This window comes from Notothenia rossii (genome assembly GCF_949606895.1).
Source record: "Notothenia rossii genome assembly, chromosome: 4".
Lineage (NCBI taxonomy): Eukaryota > Metazoa > Chordata > Actinopteri > Perciformes > Nototheniidae > Notothenia > Notothenia rossii.
Window position 1 is genome coordinate 60,190,297 of NC_136902.1, and position 21,733 is coordinate 60,212,029.

Genomic DNA, 21,733 nt, shown 5'->3' on the forward strand with positions numbered 1-21,733 from the left:
TTCAGGCTAAGCTAACCCGTAGCTGCTCCCTCCACACTCACAACAACTTCATGCAGACATAAATAAAGCAGCTGTATTCGCCATACAGGAAACACACATTTAAAACGGTTTTGCCTGCCGTTTGTGTAACACAAGCAATCATTAATGGTTCGGAAAGTGGCGCTGTACCTTAATAATATAACAGATTGTATTTGCGTGCATTTCCTGTTCAGAAAGTGGCCATGTACTGAGAGTGGAGGTGTCCTGAGATTAGCGTCTGCAGGCAGGCTCCATGGACCTGTCAGCTCCGGACAGCGCAAAATGCGTATATGAAGCGGTACGTCAGGAACGCAAGAAATCATACCCTCATGGGGGCGCGCTCATGTGATTGGCTTAGAATGAAGGAGACATCTGATAGGCTATAGATAGAAAAAATTACAAGTACGAATCAGGTGACCATCAGGGGAGTCTCAAAAACCCACACACGAATGCACAGCGATCCGTGCAAAGAAAGCGGTTTGTTTGTTTGCAGGTTCAGAGGTTTTAAACGGAAAACAAATATGTGAGGATCAAAAATACATATGTAAGACCTTTTTCAGTATTTGCATTTTATTTACATGTATATGAAACGGAACACATTTGTGTGTGCATTGAAAAACACAAGTGTGGATCCGGAAATACAAGTGTGAATCATTTTGCTGATCAGGAAATACAAGTGTGAATCCTTCTGTGTGCATGTGTATTGTGAGACTGTTCTGAGCCCATAGTTTAAGGCTGAAGACAGAAGATCACTCCCAACTTTAAAATTAAAATAGAGGCCTGCTGGTCTAATCGTTATAAATTCTGATACAGAGATACTCGTCATTGGTCCTGCTTGACATCAATTTTATCAAGTATCAGTAGCCCCAGACAACAGTGATTTCTGAAGGTTTGACAGCCACTCATTTTGCCCTACCTTCCCTTTGGATCAACATCAGCGCTTTTCACCTATGCAACATAGAAAACATCGGGACATTCTGTGCTAATCCTAATTCATCCTCTGTTTCATTAATTGTAGTGTCATGTTGTCAGGCCTGTTGAAGCCTTCAAATGGTTTGTAATGGTGCTGCAGGGATCTTAACTCTAACTACTCAATTAGACCATTTTGCACAGCTAAGCCTATAGTAATTAGTCCATGTTTGTCCTGTCAGCGTGAAACCACAGCATCTTCTTTTCTTGTCCAACAAGCACAGCTGTGTGCCTTTCACTTTCCTTCCATTTCTCCCTCAATCTCTCCTTCTCTCTCTATCTCTTCTACCTCACTTTATCCCTTTCTTTTGTCCTCCCTGTTGCCTCTTTTCACTTTCTTCTCTGTGTTTAATCAACACCTACCCACGTTCTCTGTCTCTCTTCTGGCTGTTGTGCTTCATTCCAGATGTTTTGATTGTCCTCCAGGAGATTCAGCCTCTCTTTTCTTGTATGGACAACACGCACCTTTGCACCTTTGTCTAAAGGGACGCTTTTATGATTTTTTGGTTTGCCTTCCCTGTAGTGTGTTATAGGTGTGTATGCATGTAAATGGTCTACATAGGCTAAAATCCCTGTGTTCCCTACGGACAGAGTTCCCCCGCCCCCATGCCTGAAACGCCTTCATTGGACTCCTTTGTATACTTCCACAACAAAGTGACATCACAATGTAACACGCTTCTTTTGGCTAGCGCTCCAACACATTGTATGCGATAGGTTAAGAGGCAGGACATGTAAGTGGACGGCAAATCACAACAGAGCCAGCCAGCTAACCAATCAGAGTAGACTGGGCTCTGGTTTCAGGCAGAGGGTGAACAGAGGTGCTGCAGCACAGGCAGTATGAACAAAATAAAGAGCTTTTTGAACAGCAGAGGTTCAAAATACAAATATGAAACCTGAGCATGAGCATAATAATGTCCTCCTGGATTTATTCGTCAGATATGTTTATCATTTCTCTTTAATGTAGTACTGTGGGTCAATGCTGTCATTTATATAAAAAGATTGTACAGATTTGGGGCATTTTTTCTTATTTGGGCTGATTAAAGATAATTGACTGAGGAGCATGGCTAAATTGTCACAGAGCTCACTCTAAAAGAAAGTCAGTCATAGTGCCGGGTCAATATTAAAACTAAGGGGGTTTTCAGATTGTGATCATAAGATTCCATTCTTCTTTTTCTTCTTCTGTTGAAAAATAAAGAAATTGCTTCATAATCATTGCAGTAAATTACCTGGGAGGCATTATACTTTATTGACAGACTCACAGCTTCTCTGTAAATTGTGTACAGCTCTGTATAATTGCAGCTTTACATTACAGTTGTGTAAAGAACCAGCATGCACCAAATCTTGTGTGAATACTCTAAAATGCACCATGTATCATTAAAATGGTGTTCATGTATGCAGTGCAGCTAACATCTTTGGTGAATCGCATTTGCACAAAAAACAGAATCTGGCTGCAGGAGGCCATTGTTCTTCACTGTAAATGTATCCTACAATGCTCTGAAGGGAAGGAAAGTGTTAACCTAGAAATGATATATTTCTGGCATAAGGAGAGGGAAGGAAAGGAAGTACAGAGTACAGATAATTAAGTGCTAAAAAGAAATTCCGAAACCATCATTTCCTGTCAGTTCACATTATAATTCTATAGCTGTCGATTCCTTACTGAAAGCAGCATGGTGCCGAGTCCTTCACATCATCTCTCTCTCTCTCTGCTACCATACCTCTCTCTGTCTCTGTCAGTCCCTCTTTCCAACTCACAGACTGCAGACTCAGTATATTTCTCATATAACTCCATAGGTTGACAAAGACATTGACTTATTTCGAGATAAAATTATTTTGCAGCTTTTTCCGCAGCTATGTGAAAATTGCTGAATAATTTCACTACATTAAAATGTGGGTTTAAAGTCTTCGCTGATATTTGGATGCATAATAATGATATTATTAAAGGTGTGGTAGGCAATTCACTTCAGAAACACTTTTTGTTATATTCCATGGAATGCTCTACATCCCGATAGCAATGAATAAATTAAATGCTTTGACAATAAACACATAACAAAATGTCATCTCTGGAAGCCGTGGCGCTGTAAAAAACACGCCCTGGCTAAAATAATTGGATGGCCTACCTGCCTGTCAGCCTTCCATCTGTGCACAAACTTATCTCATGCCCTCATTGGTCATGTGCACGTTTGTGTGTGTTGGAGGAGTGGCTCTGTAAGGAAGTCTGAAGGAAGGGGCAGATTTTTTCGGCTGCGTACTTTCAAATTCTTGCGCACTCAAGCTAGTTTCTCCAAAATTAACTACCTTAAAGGTAGGGTAGGTAAGAATGGACAAAGCAGCTCGAGTGCGCTAGAATTTGAAAGTGTCTTCCAAAGAGGACAACTGGCTAAAAGACTATACTTTGCTGTTAGCTGGTGGCTGAATTGTTCCTGCATCACAGTAGCTTAATTTAACACAAGGACAAACATTAAGACTAGAAACATGTGAACAAAACATTTTAAATAACATTCAAGCACAATATGTTCAAGACCCTTTAAAGGTCCCATGTCATGCTTTTCCGGTTATTAACCGTCCCCCTGTGTGTTATGTAGCTTTGTATGCATGTAAACGGTGTGAAAAGTCACAAACCCACAAAGTACACCCTGTAGCGAGTACAACTCTAACACAGTATCGATATCGATACCCAGTTGGCACCAGTATTGCCAACGAGGGCCTGTTACCTGTATTGTGAGAGGAAATCTTCAATGTATGCCTTACCGAGGGCAGAACCACGACAAAGTCAGTGGTTGAAATTTATTTTGAGCACTGTTTCTTCAGATGTTCGAGGTATTGTACTGTGTGCGCGGCATTTCACGGACCAAAGCTTCACAAACATTGCAGCGATTCATGCCGGATATGCACAGCGTAGGACACTGAAGGACAATGCTGTTCCTACTTTGTTTGGACCAGCGGGAGATTCGGCTACACAACCTGTAACTATCCATTGTTGTTTGTGTATTTATGATGTTTAAAACAAACAAGGTATCTACCACGACTGTTTAAATGGCTAAACGTTTTTCGGGCTGCTAAGCCATTGACACAGTGATAACTGGGCTAACTACGTTGCTAGCGTTTCCATATATCAACTCCAATGTCAGCAGATGGCCCTACAGTTATCTCATAGCAGCAGAATGTCTGCATTCACACACAAAATACTCATAGACAGTATACTACGTGTGATTTACCGTACGGTCAGTCGCGAAACTTAATTACATTATAGTTGGTGTTCCTAGCGTGTATACTACCGAGCTAAAAAAGAAGGCTACCAAGAACTAGACATGAGTTTGCTAGGGAAAACATTGTTTTTGTGCCAGCTACAATGAATGACCGTATACGATTGCAATTGTAAACATGTTCTTGCTAGCCTAATACGAACCACTAGCTGTTGTTCATATTAGGTTGGCATATTACACTGAACAACTAGCAAACGTAGGTTAGCATATTAATCTAGCTGGCAAGCTAACGAATGTGTCCCAGAAAGGGTTGCTTTTGGGAAATGTACTGTTTTCCTTGGATACAAAATTAATTTTATGAATGTTATGTGCATACATGCCAACCTTTCCAAATCTAAATTAGGTAATCAGAAGAAATGGAACCCCAGTAATTACATGTATAAACTATGTATTCAACATATATTGCATCATTTTATGCATTTTTCAGAAAAAGTGGTAGTTTGGTAAACAGTGACATCAACGACATGTTTTGTTAAATATGTTCTTTATTCTCGCGTCCAGGAGAGAAGCTTTAAAATGAGACTAAATGGAGTCTCTGAAAAGATTCAAATGGGATACTTTAATTAAAAAAGGCGCGGTAGTGTTACAGACAGAATATTGTTCAGGCAGAAAACAGCTATGATCTGGCTCTCATGAGCAAGAGAAGAGAGCGAATCCCTCGTCCGGTGCTGCTATATATATCCTCTGCTGGCTCCTCCCCGCCAGCCGGCTCGCCTCGTCTCTAATGTCCGTTGTTGCATTTAAACAGAGGATTGGTACTTTTCACATTCAATATATGGTTAACCCGCCTTTTCTCCTCATATTCTCTTTCATCACTTTTCATGTAACACATTCTAAACGCTTTAATCAATACTCCAAAATATGCAGAAAATACTTCACGGCTGGTTTGGTTTCTGGATGTTGTCACATGCTACTCTCGTCTGTAAACAATAATGTATTCAAATAAACTGTACTTTCATTTAATATTCAGCATGGTAGTATCTCGACATCTATAGTTGTAGTGTTAAATCAGTAGGTTTCGGTTTGCACCACTCCATGTCATTTCGCTACTCAATTCACCTCTTTAGGAAATCGTATATTAGCCACATGCTAAATGCTAACCGTAGATGAAGGATTTTCAGAATAAAAGCTTAAATTCTTGTGCACAAGAATTTCTGGTTTTTCAGTATAAAAGAGCATTTAACTTGACAGTATGTTTAAACTACATTATACCATCAAAACATTGATTTTAAATTTATAACAGTCCCTCCTTGCACACCTAAAAGGTGTGTATAATACTGAAATCAATTAGTTATTCATCTGAACTTCGTGTAGCCGGTCTGGGCCTACTTCTCAGCAGACCCTTGCTACGACTCTGCGTTGTGTTGTGCGTGTTTGATGGACAAGGAGATTCGGTTGTTGTCTTTAACCGAAACTGTGGCGTATTTATTCCTCTGCATGAAGTAAACACAATAATGCAGCAGCATTAATACACATGGACGTCTGCAACACACCAGTCTCAGTCTGCCATACAAACAACTGAGAGACTAGTACTTATAAAACATTCAGATATCAAATCTGTCACAATAGATCACAATACACTGTACAATTACAGTTACACTGGAAATATATACACTACCGGCTAATTAGTATTTTTAGACATGTAAATAAAACAATAAAATAAACACATAGTACAAAACACAATAGACCAAAAACATGGGAGCAACAAACATACCTGCATGAAGTAAACACAATAATGCAGCAGCATTAATACACATGGACGTCTGCAACACACCAGTCTGTGGTGGGGAAAAGACGCCATTAAACATGCTGCAGGTGCTGTGTGTGAGTCCTCACAAGTGCTGCTAAACAGTACACTTAACTAAAAGTTTGCTAAAACACTCAAACTTCTGCAAAACAACTACACAGCAACACATTAGCACCATAGAATGATATTATAACCTTGTTTCACAGTTTAAGATTATATAAACACTGTAAACATCATTTAGAACAGAAATCTACAAAGAGCACATGACAAACTCTCCTCACCTCAGTCTGCCATACAAACAACTGAGTGAGAGAGGGTGCAACGCAGGTAGATGACGTCACTGCCGAAAGTGAAGACTTCAAAATAAAAGCATTAGCTCCCAAAACGGTCTTTTGTAGTAAACATACCAAAAATAAAAGTGACAATAAATAATATTGGAACAATAAAATAAAACGTGAGGGATTATTGGTGGAATGCATTCCTGTATATTTATATACCTGCTACATTCGCATAGTACATATCTCATATTACAAACATGCAATCCAAATAGAATGGTTCAACAGGCTTAACTTTACAAAAATACAAAATAAATTATTTGCCTGTGCTCAAACATAAAAGTTTTCCCTTGTGTATAACTTCTAGTGTTTGCATTCAATATCATTCTTCAAAATAGCAGCAATGGCTTGGTCTCAGAACATTTCTTCCTCCCTCCTTTCACAGAAACCGTTCTCATACCACGCTCAGTGTTAAGGCACTTGTTTTTACAAAGTGAAAAGAAACAAACCATTTCAGAATAGCAATGATTTATACAACATGAAATCTACCAAATTAGAATAGTATAAAATAATAAAGTCAAATAAAATGGACTATCTTAGAATAGTGTAAAATTAATTGGAATATTACAAATATACTATCTTGGAATAGTATGAAGTAAATTGAAATGGATTCACTCCATTTTAATTTTGCTCACTTCTTCACATGATTTCATCATTTAAAGAATCACATCGGCTGGACATTCATTGATCAATCTCATCTCCGAACATCCATATCATTTAAACTAACTCATCATTGTCGTCAACATCTGTATACGGGGGTTGGTCGTCTTGGTCTGCTAGCATTTGTAACTGTCTCCTCATGAAAAATGTACCCTCCCTCCTTTCAAACCATTTAAGTTATGAAAGTAATATGTTCTCTAGAAGGGGCCGTTGTACGTTCTACTCTGGGGTACGGCATTCTAGACAGTCATTTCTGGGAGAAGATTTTGGTCAGTTACAACAGTTGTAGAGTTTCATCACTTAAAAGTTCCTACTCAGTAACTTTGGGTGGTCTGTTCTAATGCAGTGATAAAGTCCCTGAAATGGTGTGAAAACCGGTGGATTATCAATAACTCATTATACTAATTTATTTTCAATTATGGTCTACTTAAATAGCTATGATAACCCCTTTAACAGTGTGTGGAACCTTGGGTGCCCGAGCATGTGATAATTACTTCCTCCTTTAACAAGGATTTTAAAAACAGAAGTCATTTCATTAATGGTTTGTAGTTTAATTCAGGAATTCACACTTATGGCAGATATGTTTCTCCTTTAAATAACATCTCTAAATGTCAGGTAATCCCTGATTAAATGGTGTCTTTTAAAACTCATACTCTGGTGCCGTGCGCTGCCTGTGAAGCTGCAAGTAAGATTTAAAACATCTGCAGGGTGGGTTGAGCGACCCCTTCTCCCTGAACGATATTTGTTGTAACAAATATGCACCATCACAATGAGTGATCCAAGGGCCTGCATGTATTGCTCCCAACTAAATTAGTTTTTTAAAAATTAAACTTTACTATCGCTCTTTGCCCAGTGTCTTTTTAAAACTCTCAATCTTGGACGACAAACAAATGTTATTTCCTCCTTAACAGTTATCCTGAGGTAATAACCATGCTACAATGGAGAAATCAATACTTTAGATTTGAATACTATCTTTGGCTTGGTACTAGAGTGGTTACTAAAACTATCCCTTTAAACTGTAGATCTATACTGTAACAAATTAAATCTTCCCCAAATTCAAACATGAATAAAAATCTCTTAAAGAGTAATTTGTTCATATGATGAAAAGATTGAATAATATGTTCTACCCTCAGTCTGTTTTTAGGATTATTTAATAGTTTCCTCTTTTTTTTCTTTATAAATTCACCAATTGATTAATTCATGGATAATAAATCTTTTCTTTACGTATTTCTCGTTGGTGAATAAGTGTGTTTATGTGTAAACTCACTCACTCCCGTTTTCCTTCTCTCCCCCTCTGGTTCTCAAGCCACGACCCCCTCATGTTCTGCTGGACCATGCCAACTCCTCCATCCTGTCTTCTCCTCCGTCCACCTTCTCCTCAGTCTATCTGCTCTTGGATCCTTCCGCTGTAACTCTTTTCAGTGTCCCATTTGCTTTGCATTTCATCTCCTCCTTTACAGTCTCTACTGGTTGCATGGAGGGCGTATTCCGCTCTCATGTCCCACACTCTGCTCTTGTGCCCAAATCTTGTGGCTCAGCTTGGAACTTCATGTCCTGTGGGGGACCGATGAGAGTGTAACTTTTTATGTCACCTGTAGTTCTGGATTCCTCAGGTGGAGATGGTTCAGCTCTGCTTCTCTGTCTGTTCAATGGAGAAGGAGGAGTCTTCCGTGGTGAGGTCTTTTGTCTGCTTGGACGATGGGGTCGTAGCGTTCTGACAGGCGGAGAGAGAGAGAGATATCGGGACGCATTATCTATAGTTAATTCTAACACACTGAGGTAAAATAAATCCAACCTTTTCCACTCTATTTTCCTAATCTTACTATCCATCTTAGTTGTTAAATGTCATCTAAACACAATTCATGTCTCCTAATAATTTTACCATATCCCTAAACATTCCTTTCACCCACTGTAACATGTTTACTCCAATTAACTCTTTCAGGAAACCACCTTCTTCTATACATTTAAATACCTACATGTTTCAAGCACCACATATTTCACACACTATAAAAGAACGTCTCCATATTTTCTCCATCACTTTAATCCCACTGTTATTTAGAACCTTAGTAACTTTTGTGACTGGACATATCTGCAATGTCGCCACTATCTGCTGGGGAATCTTGTTCATAGAGTTGGTACGTACAAAGCTGTACTTGTGGGTTAGTAGCCTGTGTCTAACAATCATTTTCAATAATTGTGCTCAGATAGGTCACCGGTCGGTTGTTCATAGCTTAACAGGGGGTGTTTCTGGTACAGACTAAAGCATGGATCCAGTGTATTTAGAGATTCCCCTAATCTGTAAATCCCCATCACTTACATATCCCGATCACTTAAACCCATCTCATCATTTGATACAAGAACTGCATATAGGGGGGGTGAATCATCTTGATTATAACCGCCTCTGGTTTGGGACCGAGTATTTTTCTAACTCCTCCTCTTGTTGCTCAGCTGACCTTTTGGCTCTGGGGATAAGTGAAAGTCTCTGAAACACAGCTGGAGTCTTGTTAGTGATGTGGGCATTCTCTATGAGTGAACTAATGGTTCCATGTTTTACTTGATATTGTACTCCCCTTCCAACCAGAAAGGTGCCAAGTGTAATGAGCACAATCAACAATGCTATTCTGACTCTTATCCCTAGGGGACCCCACAATTGGTTTGGCTTTGTTCTTGTCATCATCTCTATTTTATCCCTGGTTGTGTCCGTTACAGAATTTAAATAATGAGTACAAAAATAACATATCAAAAATTGGACTCTTTTTCAGATGTAAAACAAAAAATAGGTTTTCACATTAATGTACAATCTATAAAAATCTATAGACTATTTGTCTTTTGAGCTGTTTCTATCTTTATCTTATTTCTATTTATTGTTTTGTTCCAGCTCTGCCAAATCAGTCCTTACTCCCAATAATGTTCTGGAAGTTGCCAGTGAAGGGTGACAATGTGTGAGGTGGTGTCAATTTGCTCCTTTTTCTTTACCTTTAAACCGGAGCGCGTGTGAAGTTTGTTACAACTTTTCACGCTTCCGTCCACCGGGGATGAGCCCACTGTCTTTTGTGAACTTTCACCCTCACCCAATCACCTGGCCGAACAGGAGTCTCTTCTAGTGTCTCGTCTGGTATCTCTGTAGTTTTCCTAGCCTGTGTAGACAAAACTTGCATAATATTACTCAGAGTTCTGACATATTCATCCACTTCTATTTGTCTAATATCTAAAACTGGACCACTCCCTCCTTGGAGAAGGCCCAAGCTTCGGCATACCTCTTGTTCTGAAATCAATATATCTGTATAATCATGACACTCCCTCCTTTGAGCATAAAATGCTCAATTAATATTGCAATAATTACCCTATTCTGAACAGGACGTGTAAAACCCATAACGTTGCATTAAATAAATATAACTTCTCCGTGTACCCACAAGGCGTACAAAAATATCATATGATGTATGGCTTTCTGATGGCATAAATGCATATTAACTAAAAAATCTGCCATTAGCACAAAAAATATTTTACTTGTTTCAATAATGGCTTTTGTCATGGTATTATGCATCATCTTTGCTGCGAAAAACAATACCCCTGGTGTCGCTAATACGTCTCAATAATTCTAGGATTAGAGGATTGGTTGACACTGCTGAACATGAATATGATAAAATAATATTTCTCCAAACTGGAGGGAAAATATGAACTATTCTCGCAGAGAGTGACAAAATGAGATATTGCCTTACGCACTACACTATAAATCAGTAAAGTTACTCAAGAATATATAAATAAAGACTGATTCTTGATACTATTGTAAAAACCATACAACTTCTTCATCCAAGCTCTCAATCAGTGTTATGTTGTTTAATCTGCAGCTCATGCCTTAAAACAGATACTTCAGACCAATTATAAAATTGTGTTTATGAGAAAAATGTAATCTGACTCCATAAATCACATAATTGTTTGATTAAAAACCACACTTCTGGCTAAGAATAAATGAAGTTCCCCTTTAAACACAGCCCCGGTCTTCTGACGGGGTCCATCTATGTACTGGCTGGAAAATGTTGGGCCAGTCTCCGTCGCTCCGTCACTGTTCTCCCGTTAACAGTCACTCTCTAGTTCTCTCTGGCTGGAAAATGTGTAGTACCCCTAACTGCAGTGCGCAGTACCACAGGCCCCTCCTTCTCAACCTCAAGATCGCCCCTCCTTCTCAACCTTTGAACACGTGACGGGACGCTTCTCCTTCTCAACCTTTGAGACACGTGACGGGACGCCCCTCCTTCTCAACCTTTGAGGCACGTGACGTCCCGACTCCCGTGTTGTGTACTTACCCAGTCACAAAAGTAACATATTATATCTTATATTATTAATATATATATAATTCTGATGTCTGTGGTTATTTAAACATTCCCTGATAAACCTTATTTCAGCGTCAATAAATGAGTGTTAATCCCAGTGTGTTTAGTGTGCCACATCACATGTCATTTCACCTTCAACGGTTTTCAAAACGTTAGCCACATGCTAAGGCTAACCGGAAATGAAGAATTTTCAGAATAAAAGTGTTAAGTTAATAGTTAGTCTGAACTTCCGCTTTTTTCAGAATAAAACTGCTTGATATTAAAACCCTGTATTTAATTTAAATTACGTCATGTCAACATTGATTTTAATTTCTTACAGAAGGAGAGGTTTTGGGGTTTAGGTTTGGGAGGGAGGAAGGAAGATTAGGATTAGGTAAAAAGGTAGGGAGTGGTTAGGGTTAGGATGGGGGGAAGGGAAGGGTTAGATTGAAGGGAGGGAAGAGAACTGCTACCCCGGAAACAGGATGCAACGCGTCATCAGTGAAGCTCGTCACGTGCCTCAAAGGTTGAGAAGGAGAGGCCGTCCCGTCACATGTCTCAAAGGTTGAGAAGGAGGGGCGATCTTGAGGTTGAGAAGGAGGGGCGTGTGGTACTGCGCACTGCAGTGAGGGGCTTCTCGAAAATGTTGGGCCAGTCTCTGTCGCTCCGTCACAGTTCTCCCGCTAACAGTCACTCTCTAGTTCAGCTGGGTTCTTGTTGACTTCTTCACTGGTTTGAGACAAGCGACCCTATTGGAACACCTCCCTTTGTAGCCAGACTTCACCACAGCAGAATCGAGTTTCTGTTTTCAGGTCTGGAAAGCTTCACGTCCGGTGTATCGCCGCCCCTTGCATATTTTGGGTGGAAGCCCGTCTTCTTGACCTCACTAGCTGTGTGGACACAATAGTTTTCTGTGTGGGGGAACAACATCACTCGTAATGTATTTTCCTTCTCATAATTACAAAAATAGTCTGCTAAATGTTCTACTCTGCTACTTCTAATCTGTGGATGCTCTATGTGTAAATGCAATATTCTACTCACTATCTTTTAAATAACATTCAATATCTCCCTCCTGTGGTGACATATGTGGCTCTATGTAGCTGGATTTCAAAATACTATAGTGCTGAAGATGCATAACCTGATGGTCTGTTCCTCTAAGCTTCCTCATTGTTGTGGTTGATACCAGGCTGTCTGTGGCATTTGGTTCATGTTTGGAAATCCTGTACGTCTTTGACATCTCTGGGACCCCCTGCCTCCGTCGTCATCATGGAAACTGCATGGCGGGCCGTTGTTTGGTGCATGTGGTGGGTATTTCATTTGTTGTTGTGAACAATCTCTAGCCCAATGGCCCAGCTGATTGCATATGTAGCATCCCTCGAACCGGAGAACTTTTCCTCTGCCTCTGCCTCCTCGGAAACCTCCTGGTTGTTGGTTCTCCATCTGACTCTCTGGCACTATCTGAGATTCAACTGTTTGAGATGTCTGCACTGCATTCTCTGGTTCTTCCTGAGCTTGAATTGTTGGCGGAATCTGCACTGCCTTCTCTGATGTAGCTGCCATTTGCCTTGCCGCTTTCTTGTTTTTATTAGCTTCGGTATCTTTCTCAGCCATTTGTATCTTCAAGAGTCTTCGTTGTAATGTTTTAATTTCTTCGTATTTTTCCCTCTGGGTTGCTTGGTATTTCATATTGTGGTAAATTAGATGTTGTCTCCATTCTTCAATGGGTATAGCGTCTAATGCCACCACATCTCCCAGGCTTGCCTGCAATGATTGGGGAAGGGCATTAATGACCGCGTTCTTCCACAGCATTACGAAAGACGGTGAAACGTCATGTCGTTCTCCAGTGCAGTCCTCCCACACTCCTTCACATCTCTTCAGGAAGGCATACATGTCTTCTCCCGGTTCTTTTCTCAGGCTGTTGAGGGCATGTAAACTCTGTGTTGTTGGGTAGATTTGACGAATGGCAGCCCAATACCTCGACCTGACTTTGTTGAAGAAAATGTAATCTGGAGAGTTGGTGCATTTGGACTTGGAATCCACTGCTCTTGCCTCTAGTCTTCCTTCTATCCGTCCAAGCAGTGCCCTCATGTCTCCCAAGCACAGGTGGTCTTGGACTGTGTATTTCTCCAGATCATTCACCCACTTCTGACCTCCTTGTGTAAGTGGAGGTAGTTTTGCCGCTAATGCTTCCATGTCTCTGTGAGTCCATGATTGGTATTTCAATCCTCCTTCTCCAGCCGCTATCACCGGTAGCATGAGTGTTGAGCAGTTCTTGAGTCTTCCAGCTTCAGTTACGGTTGTGGTGTCTGGAGAACATTCGCCTTCTCTTCTCTTGAGTTGTGCTTCCATACTTTTGCTGAGTTCTTCCATCTTTCTGTTGAGCTCCTCTTCCATTCTTCAGCCTAGTTCTTCCAATCTTCTGTTGAGCTCACCAGATAGGAGTCTTACCTCATACTCCAAGTCTTTGACACGTGTAGCTGTGGGGAGACCGTCCAACTCCAATACTCCTCCTAAAACACCTAGAGTTGGAGCTTGTATTGGGGGTTGAAAGAAACTGTATTCTTCTGTCATGTAGGGAGGAGGCGCATCTGTCAGGCTTGGAAGGAGCTTTGAAGGTTGGATTACTGGAGCTTCTTCTGTCTTTTCTTTCTTATCTTCCTTTGCTGTGAGCTCTGCTCCTTGAGCCACATACATGCTGTTCGTTGATTCTTGGCTGACCTATTTTAGATGGAGTACCAGACTTGTAACTCTAGATTTTCTTTTTTCAGCTCTGTTTATAGCGCTTTTAGCAGGTCCATACCAAGGGGGTTGTCCGGCTTTGATCCATGCTTGTTGTTCTCGCAGGTATTTTCCATTTTCATGGTCAATTACTGCTTTTCTATGGGCTTTCGTTGGTGCTGGTTGATCATCAGCTGGATACAGTCCTCTCGTTTGCCATTGTTCCAACAGTTTCTCCATGTGGTTCCATGTCTTTTGTCTAAGATTTGGAACTGTTATAGCATCTGATCTGATTTTGATCCTTCCCTTGATATCTGCTGTTGAGCCTGGCCCTGCGACTCGTCTCAACTTAGTTTGTTTTGGTGACATGTTCTCTAATTATTTATGAACTTATCAAAGATGAAGCAATAATCTTCTGACTAGCACCTTCGTTGCTGTTCGTCCGAACTTTAAATCTTTTTTTTTTTATTTGCTCAAGGTTTTATTAATGTTTTTTTTTTTTTAATTATAGATTATTATTTTTTTTAAAGTTTTAGGTAAAATATTAATAAAGTTAATTAATATATATAAAAAATATGCAAAATTAAAATATGAAATGTTAAAATAAAGTTGTACCGTGTATGGTTTTGACTTTGAAATATGAATATGGTTCAAATCCAAATCTCCTGTGTACAGTGCATACCGAAATGTATGAAATTATGCTAATGTCACTACTTGTGTTAGCTTCAATAAATTGGTGTTTGAAAAAGTATTTTGTAAAGTTTCTTCTCTTATAATTAGAAACCACTTGCAATTCTATCTTGGCGATCAAACATGTGTTTATTTATAACACTTAAAATTATACTTCACAATGTTATGTTGTTTCTTCTATTTGTGTAATAATTATGTACTACCACCAGAGTGCGCTATTTTAATTTCCAGCTTAATCCACTAGGGAATAGCTGTTGCAAAACTGACTTGTTGTTAACAAGGAGAAACTTATTTTCCTTAAAAATATCTTTAAAATAGGAAGAACATTACACTATGGTTAAACAACACAGCACATAACCGCCAAAACACATTTGCAAACAAGAATATTCACAAAACCGCCAATCCACACTTTTACCAGCAGAAGTACTTCCAATAGTTCTAACTCTAACAAGAAGTATGGTTCTTTACTAGAGGGAATGCCTAGCCTCAGTGTGTTAAAGCAAACAGAGTACTTTAATTAGCATTTCATGAAATGGCGACTGCCGTGTGGTTCACTGTGAACATGAGGTCAAGACAAGATGGCAACTGGTTTTCCAACCTTTGACCTGAAGAACAAAGGGATTTGAGAAAACACCTGGAGTTGAAATAATGGTGGGGTGATATTTTGTCTAGTAAATTCAACACACAACACTGTAGTTTTAAATAACATTTCTATTTAGTTTACAATGATAAATGGGCCTTATACCCTTACGTCATAGCCCTCTACCCATGTACGTACATTTTTTAATTTTTTTTTTTAAATTTTTAATTTGTTTTAAATAAACAGACATTGCTTCAGATAACTAACCGTACATCAAAACATGTAACAACAAACAACTAAACAAAACGTAACGGGGGAGGGGGGGGGGGGGGGGGGGCGGGGTTGGATGCAAGGATGACTTCCTAAGACAGCTGATTGTGACATACACAGGACATTACATACACAATACATTATACATTACACAGGAGATGCCATATTGACAGGGTTAGATAGGAGAGCTGGGCAGTGAACCGCAATCCTCCTATCTCCCCCTCAAAATCCCCCAGCAGAGAAGCTGCACGCTCCATGTTCAGTAGGTCCAGATACTCCCTCAGCCATGAGTCCCTAGTAAAGCAGGCTGGTTTGCGTTCCTTCCAGTTTAATAGGATGAGTCTTTTTGTGGCTAAACAGCCCAATGTCCAGAGCCGATCGGTAGTCCTTGCAAGATTGCCATCCAGCTTGAGACCCAGTAGACATGCAATGGGACATGTAGGGAAATTAACTTTGAAAGATTCAGACTAGGGATGGGCATTTTAAGAAATCTCTTTAATCGATCATCGTGAGACGTTAACGATCAATTATCGATTAATCGTTAACATTTATACCCGTCAAAAAAACTGTATGACGTATTGTAACGTCCACCCGGACAGGTCGGAATGACGAGCGAAGCGTATACAATCTTAACAGCTTTATTGCGGTTACAGGAAGGGTCACTGTGGGCCGGGACCACGCCAAAACAACCAAAAACAACAAACCGCTCAACAACGTGCTGCTCTTCCTCTCCCTAACATGCAGCCTTTCTCACCCACACGCACGCGCCCACACAGACACGCACTCAAAAAGCCCTCTGCTCTCCACCCCGCCCCTAACTGCTCTCCTCACAGAAGCCTGACCATAAAACAACCGTTAACAGAACACGTGAACATTAATGCAGGTCGATACAGAATAACAGAAGTGAGAAACTCACTTTTATGTTTATTTAAATGTGCAAATGTTAAACAAAAGAAATATCCCCGACGCCTCCGCGACATTAAAAAAATAAGAGCCAGTGTTCTTAAAACAAACAAAAACAAAATAAATACAATTCCGCCTCTTTTAGACATAAAACATTAACTAACAATAGTATAATGAGAAACTCCTGTGTTTAAATGTGCAAACAATAAACAAAAGAAATGTCGCGGAGGCGTCGGGGATATTAACAAAATAAGAGCCAGTGTTCTCAAACAAAATAAATACAATTCCGCCTATTTTAGACATAAAACATTAACTAACAATAGTATCAGAAACTCACTTCTGTGTTTAAATGTGCAAACAATAAACAAAACAAATGTCGGAGGCGTCGGGGATATTAACAAAATAAGAGCCAGTGTTCTCAAACAAAATAAATACAATTCCGCCTATTTTAGATATAAAACTTTAACTAACAATAGTAAACACAAAACAATAACACGTTATAGGCCTCGGTCTGACTAAAGGCTACGGTGGTTAGGAGGCTATAGCTTACTTAACCTACTGGTTTTTGTTGAGGAAAATTAGCATGTTAACATGCTCGGGGGTGAGACGTGAACGGAGCCGAGTGACGGTCAGTCCAGCGGCTGAAAAGACCCGCTCTGACGGGACCGAGGTGGCGGGGATGCAGAGATAGCGTCTAGCTAATTTAGCCAGCCTGGGAAACTTTCCACCGTTCACTTTCCACCAATCAGTCGGGCTGCACTCCAGAGGTGGGGGTATGTCCCTCAGAAAGTTCTGAGTCTCTGTTTCAATGCCAGTGTCCTGTGGGGTAGATGAGTATTGCTCCCCCAGGAGAAGTGCCATCGCAGAAACGTGCGTAGTGGCAGTGACAGTTGTGGGACTTCCCCGGCATGACAACACCGCCTCCTCTCTCCCAGTCTGTGGGATAGCCGCCTCACCTGCATCAATTGCCTCTCCCAGTTCAACCAGTTTAGCATTAGCAATTAGTCTCTGTGGTGGCGAAAGAAAGCTCAAATGCTTGTGACGGGGATCCAGCATGGATGCAATCATTGGGGCGGATGTCACAAACTCGTCAGACCAAACCTGTATAAATAAATTATAGAAAAATGTCGGATGATCGATAAAAAACGTTTGAAAATATGCCATATCTAAATAAGCAAAGCACATAAGCGACATTTAGCTATGCCTATGTCAGTCTCGTCATCAGCGGCTATTTATTATGAGTGTCATGTCAACTAATTAGTTAGTTTACCTTCATTCTGTTGCTGAGGGAGGACTTCACTTTGGTCTTGAATTCGGTTACTCTGGTCTCGTCTCCTTCTCTCCGCATGAGATGGGTGTTGATGAGGCTGAAGCTTACTGGATAAATGTTTGAGATGGAGACGTCCTTCTCGGCAGACATGGCAGTTGTGACACACTTAAGTGCTGCTAACACAGGCTGTGCGTCCTCCATGAGCCGCCAGTGCTCATCCTTCAGCTCCAGGACCCTGGCATCTTGAAGCTTGGTCAGGGTTCTGTCCGAGAGGACAGCAACAACAGCCCAGCGCTGCTCCACAAGTCGCTCAAACATCTCACAGACTGAGTTCCACCGTGTTTTGCACGATTGAATAAGCCGGTGGGTGGCGAGGCCCATTTGCTCCTGCTTCTCCTTAAGCGCATTGGTTGCCACAGTGCTGTGATTAAAGTGGCTAACGAGTTTACCAGCTGCAGAGATGACCCGATGCAGGTATAGAGCAAACCCGTCATTTATGGCTAATTGGAGAGTATGTGCAAAGCAAGCAACAGACACCCAGCTGACTCTGGTGGGATTGTTGGCAGCCGTAATGTTGGCCGCGTTGTCGTGGACGCAGGCGATAACTCTGGCTTCAAATCCCCACTGCTCTACAGCTTCATTCATCTTCTCAGCGAGAAGGTCGGCAGTATGCCGGCCTGGAAGGCTTTCAGTGAGCAGGACCGCTGAATTCATTTGCCAGTTGTCGCAAATGTAGTGGCATGTGATAGTGATGTAGCTCTCCGCTGTTAAAGCGGTCCAACAGTCTGTTGTTATAGCAACACTAGCTGCTGTGGCTAACTTGTTTAGGAGCTCCTGTTTTCGCTCCTTGTAGTGGGTTTCTATGACCCTGGTGATAGTGCGCCGTGAGGGAATCTGATACGCTGGTTCAAGTAAACTAACCACATCTCTAAATCCTTTCCCCTCGACGACACTTGTGGGGAAGATGTCCACTTCAATCATTTTGGCGATACTTTCTGTGATTTTCTCCACCCGCTTCGCATCACAGCTCCTCCGGTTTAAAACTGAGGTGATGGTGGGCTGAACGGAGGATTCAGTGCCTCTTAACACGCTGGGATGAAGGCTCTTTAAGTGGTACATCATCGGAGTTGTTGTCGTGTTGTACTTGTAAACCGTGTCGCAGTGTATACAGTGAGCGGACTCGTTTTTTATCTCAAAATGGTCCCACACCGGACTTCGTTTCGCGCGCTTCATGTTGTTATCTTTGTGAGTGAGCAGCTCGCAGGAAGTTTTCTCTGCTGTCGCGACTCCTTACGCTATATCGCCCCCTGCTGGTAGGATGTTTTATTACCGATCATCGATAAGAAAAATACGAAATCGACAAAATCCTTAACGATCAATTATCGATCATCGATTAATCATGCCCATCCCTAATTCAGACAATAAGGATCTTACTTCTGACCAAAGTTTTTTTACCGCTGGGCATTCCCAGAGTAGGTGCAACAATGTACCTCGCTTGCCACATTCATGCCAGCATAAGTCTCTGTGTTTATTGTCCATCTTGGATTTTGTAACAGGGGTGATGTAAGCTCTATTGAGAATTTTGAACTGTATGATCCTGAATCTTACACATTTAGAAGAGAACATAGCTGACTGCCAAATGGAGTTCCATTGCAAAGCAGACAGAGAGATATTCAAGGCATGCTCCCAGGACAGTTGGACAGGAGAATAGGTATTCGGGGCAGCCCTAGATAATAATTTATAAATGTTAGAGACCACACCTGATGATATGATTGCTTTCTTGAGGCGCTGGTCCTCTTCCATACATGAAGCAGGCATGGCTCCCTCCTTACATTTTGTACTAATAATAGATGCTAGTTGTGCATATGATAGAAAAGATGAGCCTGAGAGACCATACTGATTTTTGAGTTGTTGAAATGGAAGGGTTTGGTCTCTGTATATCTGTCCAATTGTAGTAATACCAGCCTTCTGCCAGATATTATTACTTAAAGTGCCTCCTCCTGCATAAATACAGGGGTTACTCCAAATGGGGCAAGATGGTAAAGAGAGCCCCTCTATGTTGAGTCTCCTGTGCAGTTGCTTTACAATAGAGCATGAAAAGCGGATGATGGTATTATCCATTGAGGGTGGTGGTTTTGGGCAGTACCACATTGATGCCAGAGATATGTTTTCGTTTACAGACATGATGGATTGCTCCAGCCATTGCCAACTGCCTACCGAAGAGGCACTTTTGTACGCCCACGATAATGGATACTTTGCATTGAAGGACAGATAATACTGGAATACATCTGGGACTCCCAAACCTCCCATTGATCTTGGAATGATCAACTTATTATGTGCGATTCTGGGTTTCTTATTATTCCAAAGGAACTGAGTGAATAGGGATTTGATATCTTTAAACCATTTTAGTGGGAATTCAAGAGGGATAGAGGAGATAATATGAGATGTACGTAAATGTTTTGACTTTAAGAGCCAGCATGGTCATCTCCTCTGTTTAAACACGCTATTATGGGACAAAATGGGATGCTATCCAAACACTATCAGAAGAATATCGTCTACCTAACGCACGAATGTCGCTTTTTCTCGTCGTAATCCACACACAATGTCTTTTTGAAAACAGAAAAAAGTAACCACTGAAAGCTTCAAACTCCTCAGGCCTTTTCCTTGAAAAAGGACTTTTTTAAAACAGCCTTACACTGTTGTTAACACAAAACACTCACTCCAATAACCTTAGCTTCACACTTTGGCTGTGTCTTTGCCTCAAGCAGTCCCGACTGCTTAATGGCCTAAAACCATTCACGTTAACTTAAAACGCAACAAAAGACACCTATTTAAGTGATTGGCCTCTGGTCGACATGTAATAACAGACAAACGAATAGCATGCAGGGTTAAATAGAACAAAATAAATTGAACTCACCCTGCCTGTAACAAAGCAACGCCACGTGTGGTAGAATACCAATGTTTATCAATTTAGGCTTGTTTTAACTTAAATTTAGGCAGTCTTTCTCAGGAGTCCAACTTACCAGACAGACACACACTCCTATTGTTCACTATGTAATCCATTGAAGATTTTGAATAAACAGGTACTTCTTTACCTTTCTGTATGGGCCCGAGTGTATGTCTGCCAGCATTGTTCAAGCTCCTTTGAAAACTGCAACTGCTCTCCCGGTGAAACGAGATCACGTCCGGGTCCCCAATTGTTAAATATGTTCTTTATTCTCGCGTCCAGGAGAGAAGCTTTAAAATGAGACTAAATGGAGTCTCTGAAAAGATTCAAATGGGATACTTTAATTAAAAAAGGCGCGGTAGTGTTACAGACAGAATATTGTTCAGGCAGAAAACAGCTGTGATCTGGCTCTCATGAGAAAGAGAAGAGAGCGAATCCCTCATCTGGTGCTGCTATATATATCCTCTGCTGGCTCCTCCCCGCCAGCCGGCTCGCCTCGTCTCTAATGTCCGTTGTTGCATTTAAACAGAGGATTGGTACTTTTCACATTCAATATATGGTTAACCCGCCTTTTCTCCTCATATTCTCTTTCATCACTTTTCATGTAACACATTCTAAACGCTTTAATCAATACTCCAAAATATACAGAAAATACTTCACGGCTGGTTTGGTTTCCGGATGTTGTCACATGCTACTCTCGCCTGTAAACAATAATGTATTCAAATAAACTGTACTTTCATTTAATATTCAGCATGGTAGTATCTCGACATCTATAGTTGTAGTGTTAAATCAGTAAGTTTCGGTTTTCACCACACCATGTCATTTCGATACTCAATTCACCTCTTTAGGAAATCGTATATTAGCCACATGCTAAATGCTAACCGTAGATGAAGGATTTTCAGAATAAAAGCTTAACTTCTTGTGCACAAGAATTTCTGGTTTTTCAGTATAAAAGAGCATTTAACTTGACAGTATGTTTAAACTACATTATATCATCAAAACATTGATTTTAAATTTCTAACAGTTTGGTCTGTAAAATGTGCAAAAGTAAAA

At 40.7% G+C, this 21,733-nt stretch overlaps 1 protein-coding gene across 1 annotated transcript; it reads right to left on the minus strand.

Moving 5' to 3' along the window:
• Positions 1–16,184: 16,184 nt before the first annotated feature.
• LOC307035230 (E3 SUMO-protein ligase ZBED1-like) lies at positions 16,185–19,160 on the minus strand. The gene is made up of 2 exons (XM_079674314.1): positions 17,734–19,160; positions 16,185–17,564 (listed from the first exon to the last, which is right to left on the minus strand). The coding sequence occupies exons 1-2, from the start codon at positions 18,964–18,966 to the stop codon at positions 17,019–17,021; spliced, it is 1,779 nt and encodes a 592-aa protein (XP_079530440.1). The 5' UTR covers positions 18,967–19,160; the 3' UTR covers positions 16,185–17,018.
• Between the last annotated feature and the right edge of the window lie 2,573 nt (positions 19,161–21,733).